Source organism: Phalacrocorax aristotelis, chromosome 3 (genome assembly GCF_949628215.1).
Source record: "Phalacrocorax aristotelis chromosome 3, bGulAri2.1, whole genome shotgun sequence".
NCBI classification, from domain to species: domain Eukaryota; kingdom Metazoa; phylum Chordata; class Aves; order Suliformes; family Phalacrocoracidae; genus Phalacrocorax; species Phalacrocorax aristotelis.
The window spans coordinates 59,177,117-59,203,870 of record NC_134278.1 but is presented as its reverse complement, the minus strand read 5'-3'; the positions used below and the strand labels follow the sequence as shown (position 1 = coordinate 59,203,870).

Below are 26,754 nucleotides of genomic sequence, written 5' to 3'. Positions count from 1 at the left end.
TGAAGGGAAGTGCCAGAAACCGCGGCCATCGATGGCCAAGTCCTGCCGAAAGGATAACTCACCTGCCTGTCAGTCCTTTGCTAGAGAGAGCACAAGGACTGTGCCACGGCTCTACAGCTATAAACGCCTCTGCTTTGCAAGCCTGCTCATACAACAGGCTGGAGCATGCACATTGAGTGAGGAGAACTTCAGAGATCAGAAATATTTCCAAATGATAGCTTTAAAGTTGGGGAACAGCAGAGATTGAACATCTGATTTCAATTCTGAACTATTTTTGATTAGTGGATGTTGATGCAGTACCCCAAACACACTTGAGAGTTTCTGTTCAAAATGGTATTCTTCAGGAATGATAGAGCTGTATGTATGAACTGCTGCACAGCGGCCACACCACTGCTGCTGAATGGACTAAATGTTGGACCAGGCAGAGGAGAAATAAACTAAATCATTCTCTTTGAATAGAAGGAGCAAGATTTGCCACTACCTTACATCTTGTATAACCATTTAGATCATGTCTATGTAGGGTAACTTTTATGAAGTTATAAATGCGTAATAAATCCATCTAGAAAAAATCCTTGCCTATGAAGAGCAGAAAGTAATTTTAATTTGTAAAGCAATAAAATCTGAATGCCAAATTGTAATGCTAAAATTGAAGTCAGAAGTTATACGAAGACAGGTTTTCAGGAATAATTTTTTTATGTACTATTTGAAAGTGATCAATTCAAATTCTGCTTTTGAAAAATTTTGTGAGCTTTGATCTTGCTCCAAGTTTAGCCCAGAAAAACTATTATATGGCTGACATTAAAAGCCTCAAAACAAAGTGATTTACAATGGAAACACAGAAAATAAATCACTATTTCAGGACCTCCTAACATATCAGATTAGATCCAGAAGGTCAGACAGAGTTGTCATCGAGTATGTGTGCTCTCCCTGCTGCAGCTGAGGACCACAACCCGCAGAAGAGCAAATTCAGCTAATGAGTTAAATCCAATACACAGAATAACTCACACCTTCCTAGGTATCGCTGATTTTTTTGGAGAGGCACTTATAGAATATAATCCACAAAGATTCTAACATGACCACAGCCACTGACTTGCAGCAAGTTGAGAAGCAAGGCATCCTCTGGCTGGAGCATCCACCAACACCCTGCTGAAGAATATTTGACCATACTTGACCACCAAAACGAGAAGAGCCATCAACATCCTGAATGAATGGGCTTAGTGGTTTTCAAGTGAGGTATTTTCATGATGGGCATGGTATGGATTCAGCAAAGTTTACCCTTTAACAAATACAGCTTCAATTTCAAAGATTTGGTTAGGCTTAATACCATTAGGGAAGCATTACCATTACTGATTTTATGCTGTTGTTGTTACTGCTTTAACTATCAGTTTCTGAACCAAAAATTGCAGACAGTTGGCTTGACCAAGAGTCAAGGTTTAGGAATGCAAAAGCAAATCCAAGGTACAGATGAGCTTCAGATGTGGACAGGCTTCACAGGGTTTAATAGGCTCTCCAGAGCTTGTCAGGTCACAGAGGCTTTTGGGGTGGGGGAGCATGGGGGGGGTGGTGAGCGCGTGCATGTTTGTTTCTTTGTGTTTTTTGTTTGTTTTAAACACTTCTGGCATCAGCCAGAGCAACTGGAATTCATACAAGCAGTTATTGCATGCAACAATTAAAAAAACTCACAACAATCTTTTGTTTTATTATATACCATTTACAAAAAAACAAATGAAAATGATCTTCTTAATAAGCAATCCTTGATCACCACCACGTGTTTCTGAAACAGCCAGATGTTCACAGTTTAAGAAGCCAAATAATACTACTACTTTTTTGTAAACGTTAATGGTGAAAGAACAATAATAATGGTTTTAGTCAATCATCATTAGTACTTGAAAGTACAAATATAAATTAAATAAGACTCAAAAAACTTGTACAATAAAATGTGCTATAAACAAAGCTAATTAAAAAAACTGCTCTCAACCTGTGTTGTGGGTTTCATCTTGTTTTAAAATTAAAAGCAGCATTTATTTTTCTGAAGCATCCAAATGAATGTTCATATCCAGATGTCCTTACAAAGAAACACGATCTTCATTCTTTCCTCATTTTTTAATCTGTTTATATTGTATTTTACTTCTGATTGTCTTTTTCTTCCTTGGCAATCCTCTTTGTCACACCACTGAAATACTTCTCACGGAAAGAATTGTGTCCCCTGTATGGCATATATTGACCATCCAACAAGTAAGAATTCTGATCTTGATCCTGCATGGTATCAAAACGCAAGCATTAGATTTTACCGTAGTAAGTTCGGCACGTATTGCCATTGGTTTTCCTCCAGACTTTCAAATAATTACAAGGAAGAGTAAAGCTTTTGGGGTTTTTTTTTTTTCACAATTCAGTGGCAAACATTTAAGTCACTAGATTGATTAAAGAATTTCAGAAATAGAATGCTAAAGGTTTCCATTAGGATTAACGAGAACATATACATCCTACTGCGAAGTCTTATCTTTTAGCAGAAATGAAAGTCCATATGCAATGGATTCTCATTTGACATTGATCGAATACAAGCTGTAAGCAGACAAGGGGTTTTTGCTGGTTTTTTTGGGGGGGTTTTATGTACTCATTCAGATTTCCATTATTCTACACTGTACAGCAAAATGATGCAACTTGTCAGTAACAGACATTTGAAGTTTTAACAGTGCTGCATCGCTGGAAACATCTCAGCTGACGTCACCAGAATCCAACCCTTGCAGGAATGAATGAGAGCACAGGTACTATGCCACACAGACTTTTATAAAGGAAAATATAAAAGTTAGTTTCCAGAAAAAATACCATCTGGATAATTCAATCGCTCAGAGGTTTGTGGAAGGCAGTACAAACAGAAGAGGAACACAAATGACTAAAATGAGTTCCTACAGTTACTGAAGCGCAATTGGAGGCTTTTCTCTTGTGCAGTATTCACGTACTTCTGAAAGTTAAAGTTGACACAGTAAATCCCTACACATAACACTTACTTGACATCAGCCAAGATCACAGTTTAGAAAATTGGCCCATTATATACACAAAGGTTTAGTTCATCCTGTACTGTGGCTTTATCTAATTACGATACTTGTCAACTACTGTTATCAAAACTGCAAGATAAACAATACATCAAACTTTAATCTGAGTGCTGAAGAAAACTGATGGCAATTTTTGAAGTTTTACACTTATGGTTGCTGTCAGTTTATTAGGCTCAATAGCAAGATGGAACTGAGAAACACGGCCTCACACAACTACTGAACTGTGCAAAGGAAAAATAAAAAGAAGCATACAACAGAACTAAACCTCTATTCCACTAAATGTTTCTTCTCAATGCATCTTCATTGTTATAATTTTTTAAGCAATGCAGCAACATACAGATTGGTTCAACACTTAAGTTTACAGTTAGACTGATTTGTTCATATTTGAAAATAAAGTGACTGTGGAATGCTTTAGCATAAGTAGTAGCAACATGGAAGTAGATTTAAGTCAATATTTTCATACTACGGAAGGATGCAAGGATGACTGAATCCTAGTGGACAACCTCCCCCTTCAGCTATTTTGTACCCTTTCCAGGCTTCCGCCTAGCAAGACCTCATCTTGCTTTGTATATCCTAATACACATTTTAAAGGAGTGAAACAAAAGGTTTTTCAACACAGCAAGACGTTTGTGTGCATGTACAAGTGCCCTCTTCTGGACACAACGAGATATTCCTACAACGTAGTTCTCAGCTGCTATCCTAGCAGATACCAGTAGCATGCCACTGGCTTAAATTAACTTGCTAAATGTTAAGTGCCATGTGGATATCTAACATGTAAAGCATGTGCACCAGTAACAGCAAATTAGTTCTATTTAAATACTGCACTGTTGGAAAATAGCAGGACAAAGTTACCTCAGTAAACCCGCTACACACACAGTACTATTGTCTTTTGGTCACCTGTGAGAGACTGCCATCTCCAAGACCATTCTCAGACTGATAACCACCAGGCTTTTAACATGTCCATGGGAAACAAAAAAATACTACAGGCAGACAGGAAACACAGAGGATTTAACACAAGCTCCTCTCACAGCCAGCCTGTACCCACTTCTCTAGGTCTCCTCCTCAGAGTGGTCCTGTGTAAGAGTGCTTATTCTCCCCCCTGAATTTTCAGGCCAGAAATCCTTCTTTGACCTAAACATGTAATGTATTTTTACACCTTTGGGATGTGTTTTAATAATAATTCTACATAATGTGCTTGTTTTGAGAAATGGATGGGCTATTTGACCCTGAAGGATAATGATATATGGGTCAACAGTATTTTAACATAAAAATCAATCCCCATAACCTCTAAGAGGTCACACATCTGTACACCATTCCTCTTGACTCCTTAAGGAACAAAATGCCGAGTCAGGGTGAAGGGAGGAAGGAAGAAAGGAACTGTACCCTTCTACCTCCACACTGGTTAGGGCAAAGAGAGAATACGATATATAATAGAACAAACTTCAAGTTAACACAGCTGTAAGAGGAGCATCTGCATTCATCAAATGGAAGCAGGTTTGGTGCATCACTCCACAGCAGAATCCATTTTGTAAATCCAGGCCTCATCAAAATCTATGCAAATCATTGCTTGTTAGATGAGAAGAGATCTGCAGTCAGGCACAGATTTCTTGGGAGAGCTTACAAAAGCAAGCTCCTGGCCCACATCACAATAATTCCAGCTTAAGAGAGCTTCCATTCCCTACCTCTCCCCTGTACAGGCATGACTGCCCAATAAAGGCAGTAACTGCTTTAAAGAAAAATAACAGATTGGGAGTTGCTTCTTAAAACAGGGAAAAGAAAATGAGAAATCCTGAACTAGCTGGAGATGCCACTCACTGTAGACTAGTCATAGAATCGTAGGGGTTGGAAGGGACCTCTGGAGATCATCTTGTCCAACCCCCCTACTTGAGTGGGCACACCTAGAGCAGGGGGCACAGGAACGCGTCCAGGCAGGTTTTGAATGTCTCCAGGGAAGGAGACTCCACAGCCTCCCTGGGCAGCCTGTGCCACTGCTCTGGCACCCTCACAGTGAATGTTTTTTCTCATAGTTAAGTGGAACTTCCTGTGTTCCAACTTGTGCCCATTGCCCCGTGTCTTGTCATCGGGCACTATTGAAAAGAGCCTAGTCCCATCATCCTGACACCCACCCTTTAGATATTTATAGGTATTTATGAAATCCCCCCTCAGTCTTCTCTTCTCCAGGCTAAACAAACCCAAGTCTCTCAGCCTTTCCTCACAAGGGAGAAGCTCTAGTCCCCTGATCATCTTCGTAGCTCTCCACTGCACTTGCTCAAGCGCTTTCTTGCCCTTCTTAAACTGCAGGGCCCAAAACTGGACACAGTACTCCAAATGTGGTCTCACCAGGGCAGAGTAGAGGGGGAGGATAACCTCCCTCAACCTGCTGGCCACAATCCTTTTAATGCATCCCAGGATACCATTTGCCTTCTTGGTCACAAGGGCACAGTGCTGGCTCAGGGTCAGCTTGCTGTCCACCAGCGCTCCCAGGTCCTTCTCAAGAGAGCCGCTTCCCAGTAATTCAGCACCAGCCTGTACCAGTGCATGGGACTGTTCCTCCCGAGGTCCAGGACCCTACACTTGCTTTTGTTGAATTTCATGAGGTTCCCCTCGGCCCAGCTCTCCAGCCTGTCCAGGTCTCGCTGGATGGCAGCACAGCCTTCTGGTGTATCAGTCACTCCTCCCAGCTTGGTATCAGCAAACTTGCTGAGGTTACACTCTATCCCATCATCCATGTCACTGATTAATATGTTGAACAGGACTGGACCCAGCACAGACCCCTGGGGAGCACCACTAGTGACAGGCCTCCATCCAGACTCTGATCCATTGATCACGACCCTCTGAGTTCTGTTGTTGAACCAGTTCTCAATCCACCTCACTGTCCACTCATCCAACCCACGGCTTCCTTAGCTTGCCTGTGAGGAAGCTATGGGAGACAGTGTCAAACGTCTTACTGAAGTCAAGATAGACAACATCCACTGCTCTCCCTTCGTTGACCCAGCCAGTCACACCATCATAGAAGGTTATCAGGTTGGTCAAGCATGATCTTCCCTTGGTGAATCCATGTTGACTACTTCTGATAACCTTCTTTTCCTCTACATGCCTGGAGATGACCTCCAGGATGAACTGCTCCGTCACATTTCTGGGGATGGAGGTGAGGCTGATTGGTCTATAGTTCCCCTGGTCCTCCTTCTTGGCCTTTTTGAAGATTGGAGTGACATCGGCTGTCCTCCAGTCCTCAGGCACCTCTCCTATCCTCCACGACCTTTCAAAGATGATGGAGAGTGGCTCAGCAAGAACATCCGCCAGCTCCCTCAGCAGTCGCGGGTGCATCCCATCGGGGCCCATGGATTTGCGAGAATCCAGTTTGCAAAGGTGATCTCTGACCCAATCTTTCTCAACCGATGGTAAGTATTCCTTTGTCCCAGTTTGTCCTCTCTTCTCTGGGGGCTGAGATGCCTGAGGGCCAGCCTTAGCAGTAAAGACCGAGGCAAAGAAGGCATTCAGTAACTCCGCTTTCTCTGCATCCTGCATTAACAGGTCCCCTTCCTTGTTCAGCAGTGGGTCCACTGTTTCCCCAGTCTTCCTTTTACTGCTGATGTATTTAAAGAAGCCCTTCTTGTTATCTTTGACATGCATTGCCAGATTCAGTTCCAAGTGGAATCAAAACAGTTTCATGGGCAACATGAGAGCTGATCAAAGTAAAAGGAATTCTTGGAATTCTAACGGAGTACTTTATATGTAGACAGGCATGTGAATGGGTACAACCTGAACACTAGGGATAGGCTGCATTTAACTCTGCAGAGATAACTTGTAACCTTCATGAAACAATTTGTTGTGACTATTTGCACTAGAATTTGCCTGCGCATCAGGCACCAGCTCATTTCAGTAATGAAGCCAGTCAAACATCCTCAGTTAAGCTCTATCTTGAATAGCATAAATTGGTAGAATATGCACTCTAAATATCTGACAGGCATGTTCTGCAGTAAGAGAAGCTCTCTTATGGAGCGTGTCAGCGGCAGCATCAACTCTCCCTCAAGTGTGTTAATTGTCCAGTGCAGTTAATATGGATGTTTTTTCCTTTCTGTTGACTTTTTAAAAAAAAGTTTAAATTCGGGGAGTGGAGTTGAACCACAGTGTTTTAAGGGAGATAGTCTCTTTCCTCCTCTTAAAATGACACAGTGGAAAAGGAATGAGAAGTACTGCTTGTGATACACAGCTGCATCTAGGGATGATTAGCTTTCTTTACTTATTTCCTTTGAAACAACTGTACATAGTTTTCAAGGCATAAAGTTTGTAATTGGTTATTCAAAGCAAAACAGTGAGACTTCCCAAGAAATCATTTCCAAGACTGATCGGCAGTGATCAGCCTGCTTGGCACTTAGTCAGCTCTTTCCCAGTCTGTGAGCACTCCCAAGACGACAAAGACTTCTTCCTTTATTTGTAGAAGTCAGAATTGAAGATGTTTGTTAATCCCTGGTCATTCTTTATCATCATCCTTGGTTCTCACTTTGAATTATTTAAGTTCTCAAAACAGCAGACTAATAGCAAACAACAGTATCACATAAAACTTTTGTTCTGAAATGTTTTACAATTTCTTCTGTGACAACTGAAAACCAACAAAGCTTTTGTCAAAGTGCATGCTACCAAATTGCTTTTAGTTAATTTGCGTTTTCAACTCAACACTTATTTGTTCTAAAGGCAACACTAAAAAAAGGTGTTATAGATCTCCAATAAATAATGAAAGAAGTGGAAAAAAGAGGAGGAAGCTTAAAGATATCAAGAAAGCTTTGTTTTCCTTTAAATCTTGGCAAATATTAAGTGATAATCTAAAGGTTTTTCTGAATCTAGCATGCCTCAGTTCAGCCCCAGGGTAATTATCCACGTTCAGTTTTTGTTTAAAAAAATCTTCCTAGCCTTATCACAGCTTCCTACCACTCTACATCTGGTGCTAGACAGTAGCTATAGAAACCACTTGTACTAATGTTATACAGCTATAAACAACACTGAGCAGTTTCCAAATCAGTGACAACAGGGTCATATCCAGGAACAGACACTGCTATATTCAGTAGGAAAACTCTTACACCAGTAATGACTCTGGAGTGACCATGTGACATGGAAGTGCCGGACCCATTCAGCGTGGTGGATTTGTATGCACGATGCTCCAGAGTCCTTCCATGGGCAGTCGAATGCTCAGAGCTCATCCTTCAGTCAAGTCTTCTGTTTCATCTTGCTACATAATTTCTAGGTACCTCTCTTAGCCCTTGTCAATTACAGATCTCTCCTCCACTAGTGTTTTTAAGACATCCTGATTAGTAACTTCAGAACTAGGTAGCATTTACCAGCCAAATAGATACCATATATTTCTGTAAGACAGCCAGCAGAGGAATGAAAAAAGTAATTCAGCAATAGCTGAAATAAATCAGCACGGAGAAATCAACAAACCTCAGAAAACAGGAAGCTAGACATACTGTTGCAAAGAAAGGGAACACCAAACAACCTTAAACACTGCTAGCAAGTCCACCCAGTCTGAAAGCAGGTGGTTGATCACCAGATATAGATTCCCAAGATCCCCTCTGGTAATAATGCTGTAAGTTTTTACACTCCAATTTTCCTACTGATTATCCGCTTACCAGTTATTTGACACGTAAATAAAAAATAACGGTGACAATTTAGACACAAGTGGCACAGACTGAGACCTTTCAGCCTTACACAGCTATATTTTTTAAGGCTTTTGAAAATAAACTGGCACAATGGAAGGTACATTTTCACTTGATTCGGGCTGGAGTAATTGGTTCAGACCTCCTCTGACCTAAAGCAGAAGACTGGACTCCTGAGATCACAGTTGACAGACATTATAACACAAATCTACTCGGCCAACAGCTTCTTATTCTTCCACTAACGCTGTCTTTCAGTTCTTACATATGAACTATAGTGTCTGGAGAGCTGAAGTGGTGGTTTTACTGCTTAAAAAAATCCTCCCTTCACAGTTCAATGAGGGTAGACTCACACACAGTCTTGCCCGCTATAATATAAATTAGAAAGTTTTATTTCAAGTTTAGAGAGATATGGGGGAGGTCCATATCCATTTAATACCAGAAGAAGGGACACTAATGTCCACAGAAAGACGTAATACATCAGGCTAGTAAGCTCACACCTCGTATCACTTCTAGTTTGTTCCTCTCCCATTCCACACTCCTCTATAAGACTGGAACTCCTTTTCTTCAGTTCTCTAATCCTTCTGCCTTCAGGGCTTTAAAAGACTAGAAGTTGCTAGCTGCCCTCTACAACAACTGCCTTCATTCACTTTTATTATCATCACTATAATTTAAGACTGAGGAGGAGGGGAGTTATTAATGACCACCATGGCTGTCCAAAAAAAGCATTAAATGTGAAAAAACAAACAACTCTGCCGCTCATACTGTGCACATGCTGGAAAAGCCTATTCATATCAACACTGTGTTCAGTAAGAAATCTTTTCCAATTGGCACGATTTCATCGTAAACTTAAATAGAACAGACTGGATGCTTACAAGACAGTGAGTTACAGACCACCTTTTCTGATGTTTTTAATCCAACACTCAATCTTCATGCTTACAATTAATTATGATAGATCAATACTTCAGCTAGACATTCATTTTTTACATTCCCTTTGGTCTCCTTTACATTACAAGCACAGTCAAATTGCACCGTCAATTTAATGTTCAGTAACTGATTTAATTCAACTCCAGTTAAGAGTTCAGAGTGTTAATAGTGAAATTGAATTTGCTGTGAAATCTGCAATTCATTATTGGTGGCAAACACTGGGGAAACTGAGGGACTGCATAACAATACTACATGATTTGCAAAACTTCTTAGCCACTTCCGAGTACTACACTAAAGTGAATTAAAAGGCATTTGTGAGTGCCTGCTAGAAACCAGTTCAGTAAAGCAGACAGGAACTGTCTGGAAACATAAATGCTTATATATTAATAAAAATTTACTCCTTCATTTGGGAAAAACGGCCAACGCTCCAACTACTGAATTTTATGATCTTATCTGGTGAGTCAGAAGCATCCAATTCAAAGCTTGTTCAGGATATTAAGACAGGAGAAAACATGTCCCAGGTAAGGGATACTAGGGTGGGGAAATCTTAGATAGACACCAAACAACAGGACCCTTCAAACCAAGCAGGCACTAGCTAAGGAGTCAATATGTATTTTGTTATTTGGACAAGTTTTGCATCATCAGAAACAGTACATGCGTTCTGGTATGTATAAATTATCTAAAAGACATCTGGAGTCCTGAGTGGAAGCACCTGCACAGTTTTATCTAAGCAGTAAGCCTGCCAACTAGACTCAGGTGCTCAGAGTAAGCATTTCCAGACATGAACCTGTCAAAGCACGTACTGAAGAACAGGTGATGCACAAAAAAAGAATAACAAATGATGAAAGTCTATTTGCAGAAGGTTGGATGTATTTTTTAAATTAGAACATGTTATCCTACTGCACTGGCAGTAATAAAACCCCTGCAGAAAACCTCCGTGAACACCCTGAGACATACATGTCAAAACCTCATAATTTACTCTCTTGGTTCGCTACTGGTGAAGTTGGCAGCTCCGGCTCTGAACTCCACGTACAGTGTTTTAAAAAAATTCAGGTGTTGCTTGAAAACCTCAGTCAACGTTAGCATTATGAATGTGGTACAGAAACCCTGCTGTGTTATTAGTGCAAGCACCACGCAGACGCAGCAGTCCAACTGCATCTCCTGTCATTCAGAACAGTTATTCCAACTGACAAGGAATGTACTAAAAACAATTGCTCAACGCTTGCACATTTTCATTAAGAATTTGCTTCACCTTTGTTTAGCATCTCTTTTGACAGTATTAGGTGAGAGAAGCAACAAGAACGGAAGGGAGACCTGAATACAATATTCCCTGGTCTCAGTGCCTCAGTAGGGGCACTTAGCGTGTCCCAAAACAAAAAAAAAAAAGCAAATGTTCTTCACTGTACTTATGTCACAGCTACAATATTATTTCAAAAGCTAAAACAAAGTAACAGAATTGAATACGGTTTACCTGTACTGCAAGACCCACAAAAGTATTTAGTATTTATTTGGGCATCAAATTACACTTTGGAATCAACAGGACTTCAGGCATCTCTGTGAATGGGATTCACAGAGTTCAGTTTTCCAGGAAAAGCATATGCAACTTTCACAAATAACCTTAAGTTCAAAGATCTCTTTCACACTACTATGTGGCTTGCTCAGGATGAGAAGTTTATCAAAAACTGATGAGAAAAAGGAAAAGACCAAAACCAGAATGGCCCCTTAAATCACTACCCAGTTTATTTTAAAGAAATATGTAGCAATTTTACAAAAGCTCTAACTCTTTTCACAAGAAACTCAAGTGTGATAGAAATAAGGATCAAATGCTGAATAGCACAAACTTTTCATGAATACGATAGCTACTATTTAACACAATATAATCAAGAATTCAAGCTTACCTTGAATTCTTTCACCTTTTCCATGGTTATCAGGCGCCTTGATGTGTGGCTGGAAAGCATCTGCTCACAGTTGCTAATAAGTTTCAGGCACGGGTGGCGGGGAATGATCTCTTCTGTATATCTGGAAGAAATAAACATTCATACAGCTGTAAGCTGGTGAACTGGAACACTTGCATCTGAAACAAAATTCATAAAGATTCTTCAGAAAATGGCTTACACTAGAAAATTGCTTTGCATTTTAATCTGATTTAAAAAATTCTGGTATTGGTGCTCCAGAGTTTTGACATCATAGATTCCATCATCTTGTGACATAAAATGTGTATAAGAAATTAAAAACTCACAGTAAAGAGACCCCCAAACATTTTCTACAAGTATTTCCATAATGTTAATGTATGCAGACAGGCCTGTCTGTATCATTTCAAGTAGAAATCTCAGCCAGTCAGGAGGAATAACGTATCCAGCCAGGAGCTGTGATTTTAAAAACGTACTCCACAGTCAACATATATAAAGTTGCAATGAGAGACTTAACTCTGGCTCCCTCAACAGAGACCATTACACTTCAGTTCCAAATTGTATTAAACCACCTCTTATTAGACAGGGACATTTCTGGACTTCAGAATTTGGTATTACAGACATATCACATTGTAATTACTTTTTCTAAAGGGAAGAAAAAAAAAACATTATCTTTTACCATCGGATGGTAGCAACACTGGCTTGCAATTAAACCCTGTCTATAAAAGCAAGCAGCGTTTTAAATGCCCCCATCTCAAAAGTATACTATTTTCTACAGAAACAGCTTTCTCTAGGTTGCTTTCAATCCTCCTATTTTACTAAACACTGAAAGAGAAATTTAAGGACTTAAGAGCTTTGCATGGGACTAGAGCAGCAAGAAGTATTGACCTAGCTAATAAGAAAAATATGAGATCAGACATCCTTCCTATATACTAAAATACAGATCAGCCATTTAATCTTAGTTTTTGTAATAAGCTTCCCTGTAATAGTTACTATAACATAATACAGAAAATGGCATATGATATTGTCAGTGACTAAGATTTCATATAAAAAGCCTGCTCTCATGATTCCCCAATGCTTGGGGGTCAATAGAAGTCAGACATTAAAAGCAGAACTAAACACCTTTTGCACCTATCACTTGAACTTAAAAGATACAAAGGAGAAGCTTCATATTTTTCCTATAAAGAACTGGATTTTAAAGTGAATGCACTCTACAAAGTTAATGTATTGTTCTGGGAGAATAAGAAGTCAAATCCAACACAACTCAAAACAGGATCCATCTAGGTGCTGATGGAAATGTTGACATTTCTTAAAGGAAATAGTGAGCTATTAAACAAGGAAGACAATACCAAATACAGACTTGTAAACACAGAGAAAACCCAAACAGTACTGCCTCTTTGCATTGTTCCAAAACGTCCAGATTGCAAAACATCATTTCAGTCACTTCTGATGTGTGAAATCGAGTACCACTTCTGCTAGGTGAAGTCAGGACATGCTTTTGGCAAAGGTGAATCAAGTTAATTCTCAGTTGTTTTTCCTATTACACAAGACTTTTGATGCATCTAGTACCACCAAACTGCCTCTCTCTTAAAAAGGTAGGCACTCTGCCACAACATCTTAAAAGTTTCTCTTCATAACCATACAAAAGCCTGACTGCAAAAGAATTAAAAGAATTCAGACTCAACAATGATTTCAATGTCAGATTGAAAGAGTAAACTTCGGAGTGAGATGCTATCTTGCAGAGGGAGAGATCATTATCACTGTTAAAAAGCCTTGTCTGTTAGCATTAATGCATATATTTCTACATTCTTTCAGGTAAAACTTAGAACATTTTCAAACAAGAAATATAGTAGTAGCAGTTTTAGCAGATATCTGTTTTAATCCAGTTTTGTTTTTAGTTTAAGGAAATACACAAGGGTCTCAAATAACACATGAACCTGATGGCAGGTGTTGCCAAGGGGTATTTAATAGCACAACGTATTAGTAGACAGTATCTTCCCCCCACATACTTGTTTTAATGTTTGTTCCTGTGTTCATCATTACAGCTGAAAATTAAGTGACTATACTAATATCCTGTGCTAACAGAGTGACTTCAGTATTTCAACCTTCATTGCATAAAGTCAATTCACAGTAGTATGTACGAATTTACTTTTTAAGGGCAACCCAACTACAGCCTGAGAGAGACAACCTCCCCAAAACAGCAACTAAAGTAGTACCAGAATGTGCAGTTCATAGTTATTTATACTGCTGTACTGAGGAAGGATGTTCAATGAGCAGACAAAAAGCTCTGGTTATCTTGACAAACAGAATAAACTCAGTAATTCCAAACAGAGTTGACTGACATGGAAATCTAAGAATGCACAACCACACATGGTCTGTCAGGGTTAAGCACGGATAGACAGACATTTTGAACAATTAGCTGTAATACTCTTAATGGCATTCATTATTTTGTTTGTGAATAGTCTTACAATAAAAAAAGGCTAAGATACCAATTCTATCATTAAAAAAAAAAAAGCAAACTACTAAGTGCACTCTTCTCTTACGGAAGCATGGAACAGAAATGGCTCTTTTTGATTTCCAAAATTTCAAAACAGCATGTGATAAGATAATTAAATGTAGGACTGTCACAAGCCTACATGGTAGAACCAGGGACAACCACCACTTTATATATCAGTACAGTTTGACTGTACATAGAAACATATGACAGCATAGAAGATACCTCCCCAGAGCACCCCTACATTTGGAAGATACTTGGAAACAGCTACTGTACATCAACTCCCCACTTTACTATGAAAGAGTTGGGGGGGAACCCCAAAAAAACAACAACAACAAAAAAAAAAACTCAAAACCTTATCTACAGATGGGGAAATAAGGTATGCAAACAGATATCTTTCCTTCTAAACCCAGTTCTAATCCCAGGCTGCAGTATCAAGCAGACAGCATCCTGCAGTCTCTGCTGGCCTCTCTCGTCCTTAACAGGGCTGCTCCCCTACACTTCCTGCCTCTCACTGCCACCTCTTGGTCACTTGACTTTCAATTTCACAGAAGAAAGCTAAATTAGTAGTGCCAAACCCCCAAGAGCCAAGAATGTTCTCTTACAGGACCTTGTCATGCACCTCTATCAACTACTCTAGTAGAAACACATTTTAATAAAGAGCCTTTCTAGTACTATCTTAGAAATCTATCTGCACCTTCAAAGCCTAATTTTCTGAGCTTAAACCTCATCCCATCAGACATGCGTTTGCAAGGACATGTGAAGACTTTTATCTTTCTGGTAGACGTCATGAATTATCTCCAGTCAGAAACCTTATTTCAAAATCTCCTTTCCCTCATTTGAAGTTTTAAAATATGAAGTCTGAGCACTACTCTTAAGTGCTAGTACTACGGAAGTTCCAGCTGTACTATGCCCCAAAAGAAAGCACAGTGAGAATGTAGCATCTGTTCTGACATACTACATACCAGAAATCAAGAATACATACTCAGGCCTGTATATCGGCAGCCAGTAAACTAGTCTTCCTCCCATCACCAGATATTCAGCCGCAAACTTCAATAGGTCAAAAAAGATGTCACTTAGATGATAATTGGATGAAACGAAGATGTGATTTTCTGTGCTAAACAAAAAAAAATTTACAAGTGTAAACATAAAAGCACAGGTAAAACCCGAGTTAAAAAATAAACCCAACAAAACAAACAAAAAACCTAAACAAAAACCCCAAACCGCAAAATAGCACTATCTGATATTTGCAAAACCACCTAGGACAATCCAGGAACACAACTTCTACTATGAGGAACACGACTTCCCAAATTCCCCTACTGACTCTTTGGAGTATCATCTTCAGTACTTGCCAAAGAATCACAAGTATGTTGGGAATAGTTATTTTGCACAGCATCTTTCTGAAGGGCAATTTAGAGTAAAAGGCAGAAGACAAGGAAGGCTGGGCAGTGAAGAAGCCATGTGTTATCTCTGAAGGGAAAGGAGCAGTGGAAATCCAAGAGAGAAGGTTAAGGTGAAATAGAGGTATTCTATTAGACTGATTCTGAAGCTTGGAGGGACTGAAGAGAACTTTCTGAGGATAGGAAACGTAAGGTAACGGTGGCTCACAGAGACGAGAAATAGGATTTGAAATCTCAACACAAGGGAGAACAAAACCAAGAGGATTTTAGGAAGTGACATACTAGTTTTGCTAAGAGAACAAAAAGGGCTTTTCTTCTTTAATTATTATCACTATCAATTTTTTTAACTGCTGACAGCCAACCAAGAAATAATAAAGATTCTGAAACTGTGACTGGGTTTCCATTAAGACATTTATATTCTACAACAGACAAGACAGCTTACCTACCTTCTTTCAGCTGACTTAACTGTTTCCTTTTGTGAACCTGTTCTGCGAGTAGCTTCTCTGATACCATATGGCGCTATACAAAGCAAATGCATAACACAGAGATGAGAACCTCAGCCTTTGGCCAAATAACATACAATATATTATACATACACAATAGTGCACAAACTATGGCTTATAAAAAGTTTTTAAAAATGCTTTTACAATGTAAAAGTCAGTAAGGGCAATTTCTTCAAGATCTGTTCAAAGTTTCTTGCTTCAAAAGGTTACTTTAAAACAGTTTCAGAAAAGCCCTCCAGCTGTAAGAGGCTTCTAGCAGCCTAGACATTTGCTACACTACAAAGGACAATGCTTTTCTGTATTATCCATTACAAGATATTCCTTATATTTCCAACATGTGACAAATAATCCCATCCTCTCCTGTTTGACAGACACAAACATCTCCCCTATAGCACTTAGCTAACCTTTTTCAAAATGAAATTGTATATATTGGAATTTCTTGCCAACACATTATACATTCTCACGCCGACAGATAAGAAGAACCAGAGGTGGCTTTTTCTCATACATTTTTGCACATTTCTAATAGCATAACATACTTATTTCATTTCACATTTGTTTTTGTGAGACTTGTTCCAGCATCATGGAAGCACCAATATCACCATTTTGTAAATGCAGAAGTTGTGTCACAATTTGCAAACTCAGTTCTAAGTCATATTTAACATTCTACATTGTCTTATTGCCAAACAGGCCAAATAAAAATTAGCAGGCAACCCACAAAGAAGTGTCACACTCTCTATTCGTAATTAATATAAATGAGTTGTCATAAGAGCCAGCACTAGAGATCAGAAATTGCTGTATCAAGGTCTTTTATTTATTCCCTTAGCCTCTACTCTGTCTCATGCATGACAAATGGTGCTAAATATATATGTTTCTAAGAAAGCAGAGGATCCTTTCAAACTGCTAGTGCTTCTAGCAGTTAAGTGTATCAGAAATGCATTAAAATTTCTCTTTGTAAGCATTCCAATAAGGACTTGACATAAGTCTCCAGAAGTCCCTCAGAGCTGCATGGCAGACTCCAGTGTGTTGCAGATCAAGTCCGAACAGCAGCATGGACCACTCTGATAAGAAGTCTCCATGCATCAATAAAGTTATGCCTTTACTGAGCGAGACTTCTCTGAAGGAAAATTTTCAGCCATATTGATTTCTACTGGCAAACATAATATTCTACCCACGGAAGAAAGTATTATCGCCAGCTTTGTTAGATATTTCTAATTATCATGTCAAATGCAGATCCAATTTCCACAGTGCTGCTCTCAACAGTCACCTTTTGTAATATGGAAACTGCAGGTGTGAGCACTCATCAAGGCATTAAATCAACGTACACAGGCACAGACATAGGCAATCATCTTTTAGTCATTGTTATTAGGCAACAAAAAGCATTAACAAACTTACGATCTGTAATGATTGCATCAAACAACATCCCTTTTCGCCATATTGGTCTTGAAGAATCAGAAACTAGTGCGTCAAGGTAGTATTTCTCTAAACCATACTGTCTGAGATTAGCTCTGATATTTTCATCTGGCCCTCTCCATTTCTGGTTCTTTCTGCTTGCCTTGCCTGGAGGAGGGGGAGTGGAATGACAAAAAAAGCATACTCAACAACAAACTATTTTACAGGAAAAGCTTTCATATACCCTATCACTTATTTTAAAGGAAAATAATTAAATGCCATATACAAAACCAGAGTTTATCTCCTGCCTTATTCTACTCACTGTCACAAGTATTTGCAATAAAATTCACAAGTAGCAAGGAATAATGAAAATACATGAGAAAAGTTCTGCACCATCTGCATAGGGTGTCACAGAACACATTCATAAAAATATTGGTTCGTAAGATGTTCTCGCTATCCATCAGTCATAATACTGTCCAATAAGTCAGATATAATTTGCACTGCAGTTTTTCAGAGGAGTAAGAATGGAATTAGACTGCCTGGGTTAGGTTACAAGAAGCTTCCTACATCACAGACTAAGAAAGCACCCAGCTGTTGTAATTATTATTCGGAACTGTGTTTTGGTTTTCGTTATTCCTTTTATTAAATATTTCCTGCTTAAAAAAATTAAAAGAATAGTTTAGCTAGGATACATGTAAATTGATCAATAAAAATAAACATGACCAAATAAATCCTGTGAAGATTAATGTTGCTTTATAGAGAGTAAGATTTCAGCGGCGTAGAAACATGTAACATACCTAATCCGTGGATGGTGTTGTAATCTATATCAGTACCACACACATATGCTCCAAAGTGTGCTGAGGAGATTAGAAGGCCACCTGTGAAGGGGAGAAAAATGAAGAAGTATAAACTGCTGTCATAAATGTTATCTGTGTTAGGATTTTTTGCTCGGGAACTTCAGGAGTTTACACCAGTAGCATAGTAGACCCAAAGGTAGACCCAAGGAAAAAAAAAAACAAAGAAAAAAAGAATTAAGACTACCAACCAGTTAGAATCACTACAGAACTATAATCAGAGGTAGTAACACTAGGTCCCTTGTCTGCTATACCTGATCTTCCTTATCTTGCTATGCCCTATGTCACTTGTTATCTCTGGAGACTGTTCTTAGGAGTTTGTTTATAGTTTTCTGTATTTCAAGGCAACAAGATCCTTTAAGCATTACATGGTCCAAACCTTTTAATTCTACTTTGCAAGCAGCAGAATCATCACCAAACGAATGGCAACTCTACCCTGTCTGTTCTCAAAGTCAGTCTCCCTAAGTGTGTCTAATATCAAACTTGTATAACGTGGCCATTCCCTGAGTAAGAAGCAATGGTCAAGAACCTTGTAAATGTAAATATCTCCAGTGTAAACGGCAATATCAAAGAAGTTTCTGTAATTGTTTTGCAGTGTGAAAGCTATACACAGATGCATTCTTTCTGTGAGAATGACACCTATTTTACCAGTGTATTTATCGGAGTACTTATCCTGCAATAAAACTATTATCTTAATCCCTACTATTGTGATCTGCCTTCCTAATTAAAAAAAAAAACACCACCATCAAAAAAGCATGTGTGTTTTCCCCTTGAAACTGGGCAATGGTTGAATAGCCCATGGAGAAGGGCAAATTACATTATCTCTTTAACAGCTTCCAAACGACAAAAAGGACAGACAGAGCTGTGTTGTTCAGTTGTTAATAAGGAGGTATGTAGCTAACAGAATGGTTTAAAACAGAACCATGACAGAGAACAAGGCTGTGAAGCCCACACTACTGACATTAACTGCTTATGGATACAAACAGTCCTGCAAAAATAAAGGGGATGATTGCTGCAGGACAAAGAGTTGACCAGCACAGGGAACAACGCGCAAGCTGGCTGTGCGGCTGACACCAGTTCTCCCATTCACCGGCAGCATGGAGAGGAGCATCTCAGGTGGCTGCGTTGCCCCGCACCACCCACAGCACCAACAACTCGCTAACATGCACTGTGTGCACAGGCTAAAGATCCCATCTCAGGGCACTAGAAAACAGAGAAATCCTACATCATATGCTGATGAACTCTACCAAACCTGAAGGTGAGGGAGAAAGAAAAAAAAAAAAAAAAAAAAAACAATTCCTCTGCTTTTTCTTGTGAAACAGATCAGGGAAAAGCAAGGTTACTCACCCCAGAGGAGTCACCCATTGCCCTTCTCGGCTGCAATCCCTCAGAACAGATGGGCAGTACCTCCAGAGGGTCAAGACAAATTTAGCTAGCCCTGACCCCAAGTATGGCATACCACCTAGTCCTATAAGAAAAGTAAGAAGAAAGTACTTTGCCCATCTAGGAATGTTTTTAATCACAGGGTAAAAAAAAAAGTTAGGAAAACATGAACTTACAGCTTATGATAGATCTCAGCTGGCACTAGTTCAATAGTGTTCACACAGAAGGTGCATGAATACTTAAATACCCTAATATGGCCAGCCCTTTGACCTACTGTATCAAACAGATGTATGGAAAGGGTTAATCAGAGAATCATTGTGCCCCCTGACGACTATTAGCAGAGTGATGGTGGCACAGAAATTCATGCCTTTCTATTGTATATTATTTCCCCCATCTCTTCAGCACGGATGAGGGTCTGGTCATACCGCTACGCTCCAGGATGTCAAAGAAAAAATTCCTGTCATTTGCAATTATGCAGTATCAGGAATCAGCAAAGGAAAAGTAGGGACAAACATCTTCCAAAGGTACGAACAATAAGCTTACTGAGATAACCAGAACAAATTGTCTAGGAGGAAATACAAAGTATTCAGGTAAAAAACTCAATTTATTCTTCCAGAAACCTCCAGGCTTCCTTCCGTCCAACACTGAGGAAAGAATGCCAAACAGTTTATGGAAGTTACATTTTACAACTCACAAATAATCCTGGCCATTCCAATTCTGCTTTACAAAAAAGGGGAATCAAGTCTCCTAAATCAGCCTGGTCAAAAGCACTTTTCATTCCAAGGACAAATTCCAATTGTCCACTCTTAGACTAACGTGGAAGACTTATGATTTGGCTCATCCAGCAAAAATAGTTTGTTTCCAACAAGCAAGCACCATTTTGCGAGGCCGGTCTAATTTGATACTATTTACCTTTTCAGCATAAAAAACAGGAAGAAACCAAGCCTGGTATTAAAGTTGCATTAATGAAAGAAATCTGAGCTGCAGTTTCTTCAAAGTACTCCTCAAATCCTGATTGTATGTTCTTCCAAACCCCTCAGCTCAAACCCACTGCATCACTCTCAAGTCTAAACTACCCCCAAAATTCCAGTGGCACTGTTGCACTGACAACCTTGAAAATCCTCTAAAAGACCTCAAGAGACTAGTGAAATTCCTGAGGTTTACTCACCAAAAGTAGGTGCAAAATCCACTGTTTAGTTTTTCAGTCATAAATACAAATACACTTTCCTGACAAATGACATGCCACCCAGTATCTCCAGTGTCCCTACACACCTTTAACCTCAAGCCTGTATGTTACAGCTGGCTAATTCAATAAAGTAAAAAAAATTGTACTTCAAATCATTAGGCAATTTGGGGACAATTTTGTATATCTTACACTTTTGAACTGAAACACAACTTATCATTTATCTTAAATTTCTATAGCTTTGCCACTTCTGTGATTTTTCTTCCTCTAACTTCACCCTTCCTTTTTTACTTCAATTTTCAGTCCCAAGAGAATGAATGCTCTCAGAGAATTTTTTGTGATTTAGGTTTAGCAGATTTTTGCAAAAAGACACAAAACCATAGATACCGAAATTAAACAAACTGCTTAGAGATGAAGTAGAGGAATTTCCTCAACCTTTCAAAAAGTACTACCCATCTGCAAGGAACACAACAAGCACACGGAGGAGGAAGAAATTTCATATGACATTATTATGTATGCAAAAAATCAGGTTGTATATGAACAAAAATTTGACACAATAACCATACAGTTCACTGAAGCCTTCTGTTTCTATAAACATTACACCCCTGGTCTGTTTTTCTACAGTACAGAGAAGCTGCATGCTAATAAGAATTTGTCCTACTGGTGACCCTTTAGTGTTGTCTTCTCTCTCCCTAACTTCCCTGCAGTGATTTCTGCAGCAAATTCTCTTCAACTTCCCATTAATGTAGTATTTGTAATTGCATGCATCTTACAAGTGGTCTTCTTGATAAAAGTTTAGCAAAATCAGGGTCAGAAACACAGCCTTTGTTACGCTTTTGAAGAAACTACTATAGGTAGCTTAACACAATATATACTCTTGTATGATTAAATGGCACAACCTGACACAATAGATCTTCTATTTCACCTAGAAAACAGTTGAGTTTCCCTCAGGTAAAAAGTCCTTCTATGCCACACAGAGTAATATGTGGAATAAAAGCTCCCCCTCCTGGCTTAACTAAGGAAAGTTCAGCTTGGGGCGGATATATGGTGTGAACAATATCATCCTGAAGACAAGACATGACGGTACAAAGAAGTGATCACTATGCTATGCTATGTTGTGTTATATTCCAGAAGTGTCCTCAGCACTTCTCTAAACAGCCACCTCCAAAAATGCTGCTCCTTGAACATTCTGAAAGTGGCTGCAGGGAGTACTGTAGCCAAATTTCAGTTCTTACTCACTTTGGATCTTAAGGAGTCCATGGCACACATGAACTGGTGTTTAAGCCACGTTACATAAATTAATACAGTGAAGACAGACTTGTCAGAAGTGTAAAATAAACTGTTTACATCTTCTGAAGTTAGTCTCCTTCCCCCAAAATCCCTCTCAAGTTAAAAAAACATACATTTAATAATCACCATTTTGCTTTTGGTATCATCTCAAATCTCAGTCAAGCACCAGAAGCTGCTGCACCAGGTAAAAGCGTGGTGCAAGCAGTAACACAATCTCCCAGTTTTTCCTGCCAGCAGAAAAAAATATATATATACCTGTTCCAACAAATGGATCATATACAACATCATTGGGTTTTACTCTCCCATGGTTTGCCATAATGAAAGACAGGCAGGCATCCATGCTTGTATTTCCAATAAAGTGTCTCTTTTTTACACTGTAGGACTCAATAAGTTCTCTTTGGCCGTCTGCAATCTGTTGAAACATTTAAAACCACTCTCAGGTCTTAGATACAAGATACAAACAGACAGGCTAACAGACTTGCTTAAGTGACACCACCCAACATCAGGTAACTCTTAATTTCGTAACACATCACACTGCTTTCTGCCGTCTGAAAACATGACAGACTTCTTTCCAAGCAACAGATATGTTGGTTCAACACCTAGATAAATTCTTTAAGACAGAGGTCAAAAATATACAAACAGTTCAGAGGGAAAATTCTTCTGAAGAAATAACAGTTACAGCAACCTTGCTATTACTCTAGGTATCAGAAAAAAAATTCCTGGCAATTCAGAGTTAAAAGAATTTTGGAATGATGAGGAATAGAAATGTACATTAACACATGTGTGCACATACACACACACATGCTTAAGGTCACAGAGAATTTCCATCCTCACTGGCTTTTCTGTCACGCTCAAAATCTAAATTTAGGATAGCGTTGACAGACCAGAATTTACTGGAAAAACAAAGACAGACCAAAGGCTAACATTTTTACATCAGACTTCCCAAATATGTTGAAGAGAACCAAAGCAGTCTGGAAGAAAACACATTCACAAGCTCTTCCAACACTATCCCCCAGCTCCGGTCACATCAGTCTTCCTCGGTAAATAAAATACACTTGCCTATTTTTTTCAGGTTGGTTTACTCATTTTTAAACACTTCAGGAATCCAGCACAGATGGGACAACAGCTGCAATGTTTCGCAGTATTGCCACAATCCAGGGTACTTTCACATTAACCGCAGGCACGGAGAATATTCACAGGCGCTAACGGATCACTCGTATCTCTAACTTCGCTGCGCACAGTCCCTGACCATAGCTGTGCAACCTCAGCAGCGGTTCTCCCTCCTTCCAGCTGCCCTTGACCCAGGACACAGCAAGCACATATTCTCATCAGTGGCTGGTGTCATTCTGGAAGATGTCCTTTGGGGAGCCACTTTTTCCTCACAAGAAATAGAAGACCAGATCAGATTTCCTCAGGATATCCTAACAATGCAGCAGGTTTAGAGTGCATACACCCAACAGGCAAGTTTGTAGCAAAGACCTCATATGACAAGCTCCAGGCAGTTTCTGAACGTGGTTCCTACTGTACAGCACTGCACTGCCAGTGTCTCCCCAGGCGAGCATCCAGCTGCGGGCTGGACCCGCTGATGTCCAAGGCCTCAGGCATCAGTCAGTCTGCACCTTTCTGTGGAGGTGCCTGTCAGGACCACTTGAAGCACTTACAGAATGCTCCAGTGGGGCTGATGCAGCCCAGCGGGGCCGCAAGTCATCTACAGTTCCTGTAAATCTTTGTTCATGTTTGAAACAAGCCGCTGGTGCTTTTAGCTCCATCTGGCCCCAAAATGATATAATACACCACCATAGCTGTGCAGTCTCGCTGCTGTGTTGAGTTCCCTCAGTGGAGGACAAGATAAGGTGTGTTCCCAGATACAACTTAGATTTTTTCCACCTCGAAACTGCTCAATTAACCTGCTTTTTTCTAGTCACAATAAGGACTTCCAAGACTTGCATCAGTGTATTATGCAGTGACAGATTCAGCCATAATTGTATTGTCTGCTTCCATTAAAACTCAACACATTTTTTTAAATCTAAATTGAAGAACACCTTCCTGAAAATACAAGCTCATAAGAACTGAAGCGAGCATATTCACATACCCATCTACCAAAATACAGATGAAAGGGCTCTTCAGGAACATTATTAGGATCCATTCCATAATCTTCCAAAATCCAGAAGATGTGTTCTGGATTCTTTAAATTTACTTTTCCTTTGAATGGCAGAAATTCAAGGGCCTGTATAATAAAGAAAAACAGAGTCAAAAATAACAGGGTCACATTTCTGAAATATGCACCCCACAAAAAAAAAAAACAACCCAAAAATAAAAAACACCAAAAGAACCAAACCACAATTCCACTTTTGAGAAATGATAGATTAGGACTACAAGTACACCCTCAGTTTCCTCTGGATTTTTGAAATGCCTTTCTTGTGAATAAACATAGCTCAAATTATTAACAATTAGAAATCAGGATGAATAACTTTTTATTAACTGAACAGAACCCAACTTTAGAGGAGATGAACTATGTATATTGATTACGTAATTTTCAAGAAGAAAAACAACACTGATGATGAACGATGGAATTTAAGATTTCAGTGAAGTGCAGCCAGACCAATTTACACACTCAGCATTATTTCATGTACATAAACACTGAACAAAAAGGAAAGGGTAGCTACTATTAATACAGATACTTTCAATCTCTGTAAATGAAGTAAATAGGATAAATAGCTGCTAAAAACAGAATGTGGAAGAGCAAAAATTAACAGTAATTTAGAAGAATTTTCTAATTAAAATACTGATATATTTAGGAGGACAGCATGAGTGCAGACAAGAGCATAAGGGCAGAAGAGGAAATCAGCACACAATCCACAGCTTCCAGCTGAAGTCACTGGACTGGCTTTTCCACATTCTGCAACAACAAACACCTAATATGGAGATCAAGCAACAGATTTTCTAGAAATCTAGCACCTAACTCTAGCCTTTTGAATCTTACAGTTTTCATAGCATCACAGAATCATTAAAGTTGGAAAAGACCCTTAAGATCATCGAGTCCAACTGCTAACCTATCGCTGCCAAGTCCACCACTAAACCAGATCCTCAAGCACCATGTCTACCCTTCTTTTAAATACCTCCAGGGATGGAGACTCAACCACCTCCCTGGGCAGCCTGTTCCAATGTTTGACAGCCCTTTCAGTGAAGTTTTTTCTAACGTCCAGCCTAAACTTCCCCTGGCGCAGCTTGAGGCCATTTCCTCTCGTCCTATTGCTTGTTACTAGGGAGAAGAGTCTGACCCCCACCCACCTCACTACAACCTCCTTTCGGGTAGTTGTAGAGAGCAATAAGGTCTCCCCTCAGCCTCCTCTTCTCCAGGCTAAACAACTCCAGCTCCCTCAACCTCTCCTCGTAAGACTTGTTCTCCAGACCCTTCACCAGCTTCCTTGCCCTTCTCTGGACATGCTCCAGCATGTCAGTGTCCTTGTACTGAGGGGTCCAAAACTGAACACAGTACTCAAGGTGCGGCCTCACCAGTGCCCAGTACAGGGGCACAATCACTTCCCCTACTCCTGCTGGCCACGTGATTCCTGATACAAGCCAGGATGCCGTTGGCCGCCTTGGCCACCTGAGCACACTGCTGGCTCATGTTCAGCCGGCTGTTAACCAGCACCCCCAGGTCCTTTTCCTCCAGGCAGCTCTCCAGCCACTCCTCCCCAAGTCTGTAGCGTTGCATGGGGTTGTTGTGACTGAAGTGCAGGACCCAGCACTTAGCTTTTGGGCAGTAAGCTTCAGTTTCCCCAGCATGTTGGGCTGAAATCAGCAGTGATATTTATTTGTCTTTGTATATGCCTTACATGGTCTTTTTAGGGAAGAAAAAATACAAAGTTATGAAATTTGAGGAGAATGTTAATTCAGACACAAAGATCTCATTTAGAGCTGATAAGGCATAAGCTGCAAACTGCTTTAAGATCTTCAGGAAACCCACACTTAAATACACTCTAGAAAATACTGATAGCATGGCATAAGAACAACGTGTATAGGCTAAATATCAAAGTTTTCTTAAACATCTACTTACATCTATCTTTTTTATCTTCTGTGCTTGGGTCAGTGTTTTATTAAATGTATGAATGTGTACTTTGTAAGTAGAGTCTGACTGTAGATATGGAAGCTGAAAAAAACGCAAAGACACTTTCATTAGTACAGCTGCAGTGCTATTCAGTGTGATTAAGGATCCACATTGTCCAGATTTTTATATGCATACCATCTTGTCCATTGGATAGTTCTTCAAAGATGCATAGAGCTCCCCCACAGATCTTCCATGTCCCCACAGTTCAAATACAGACCTGAAATTACAAAGTTTTTTAGAGTGCAGTCATATGGGGGTGGGTGGGGAATGCCTTGTAGATACTTACTCCTTTTAACCTTCTTGACCAACACATTTAGGCTTTGCTTTATGGAGTATTGAAGTGCATTATTTAACTCTTAGCACATGCTTAAGTTTTGTTCTTAACAGGGACACAACTATTTTTAATCCTAAACTGGTATTTTGATTAAAATTTTTTGTTTGGTGACATACACTAAAAGGTAAATTTCAGTCTTAGTACCCTTGGATATCACCAGACCTTTTTCTGGCACACAGTGGTATTAGCGAATGAGACAAATTTCGTTTGCACTTATCAATTTGATGGGGTAAGCAAAGGCTGAAGAAGGTCAAGAACAGACTTTCAAAGTG

At 39.6% G+C, this 26,754-nt stretch overlaps 1 protein-coding gene across 4 annotated transcripts in view; it reads right to left on the bottom strand.

Moving 5' to 3' along the window:
* Positions 1–1,669: 1,669 nt before the first annotated feature.
* The window catches only part of TRMT11 (tRNA methyltransferase 11), a 31,752-nt gene continuing 6,667 nt past the window's right edge, over positions 1,670–26,754 (bottom strand). For 3 of the 4 annotated variants that reach the window (XM_075087571.1, XM_075087572.1, XM_075087573.1), the window contains exons 4-13: positions 26,284–26,365; positions 26,098–26,190; positions 24,130–24,264; positions 22,293–22,449; positions 18,125–18,205; positions 17,331–17,495; positions 15,882–15,954; positions 15,021–15,152; positions 11,530–11,650; positions 1,670–2,256 (exon numbers count right to left, since the gene is read on the bottom strand). In XM_075087571.1, the coding sequence (XP_074943672.1) occupies positions 2,125–2,256; positions 11,530–11,650; positions 15,021–15,152; positions 15,882–15,954; positions 17,331–17,495; positions 18,125–18,205; positions 22,293–22,449; positions 24,130–24,264; positions 26,098–26,190; positions 26,284–26,365 (1,171 nt within the window). In that variant the 3' untranslated portion in view covers positions 1,670–2,124. Of the gene's footprint in view, positions 2,257–11,529; positions 11,651–15,000; positions 15,153–15,881; positions 15,955–17,330; positions 17,496–18,124; positions 18,206–22,292; positions 22,450–24,129; positions 24,265–26,097; positions 26,191–26,283; positions 26,366–26,754 lie in introns of all 4 variants that reach the window. The other variant, XR_012659648.1, reaches the window with a different exon arrangement.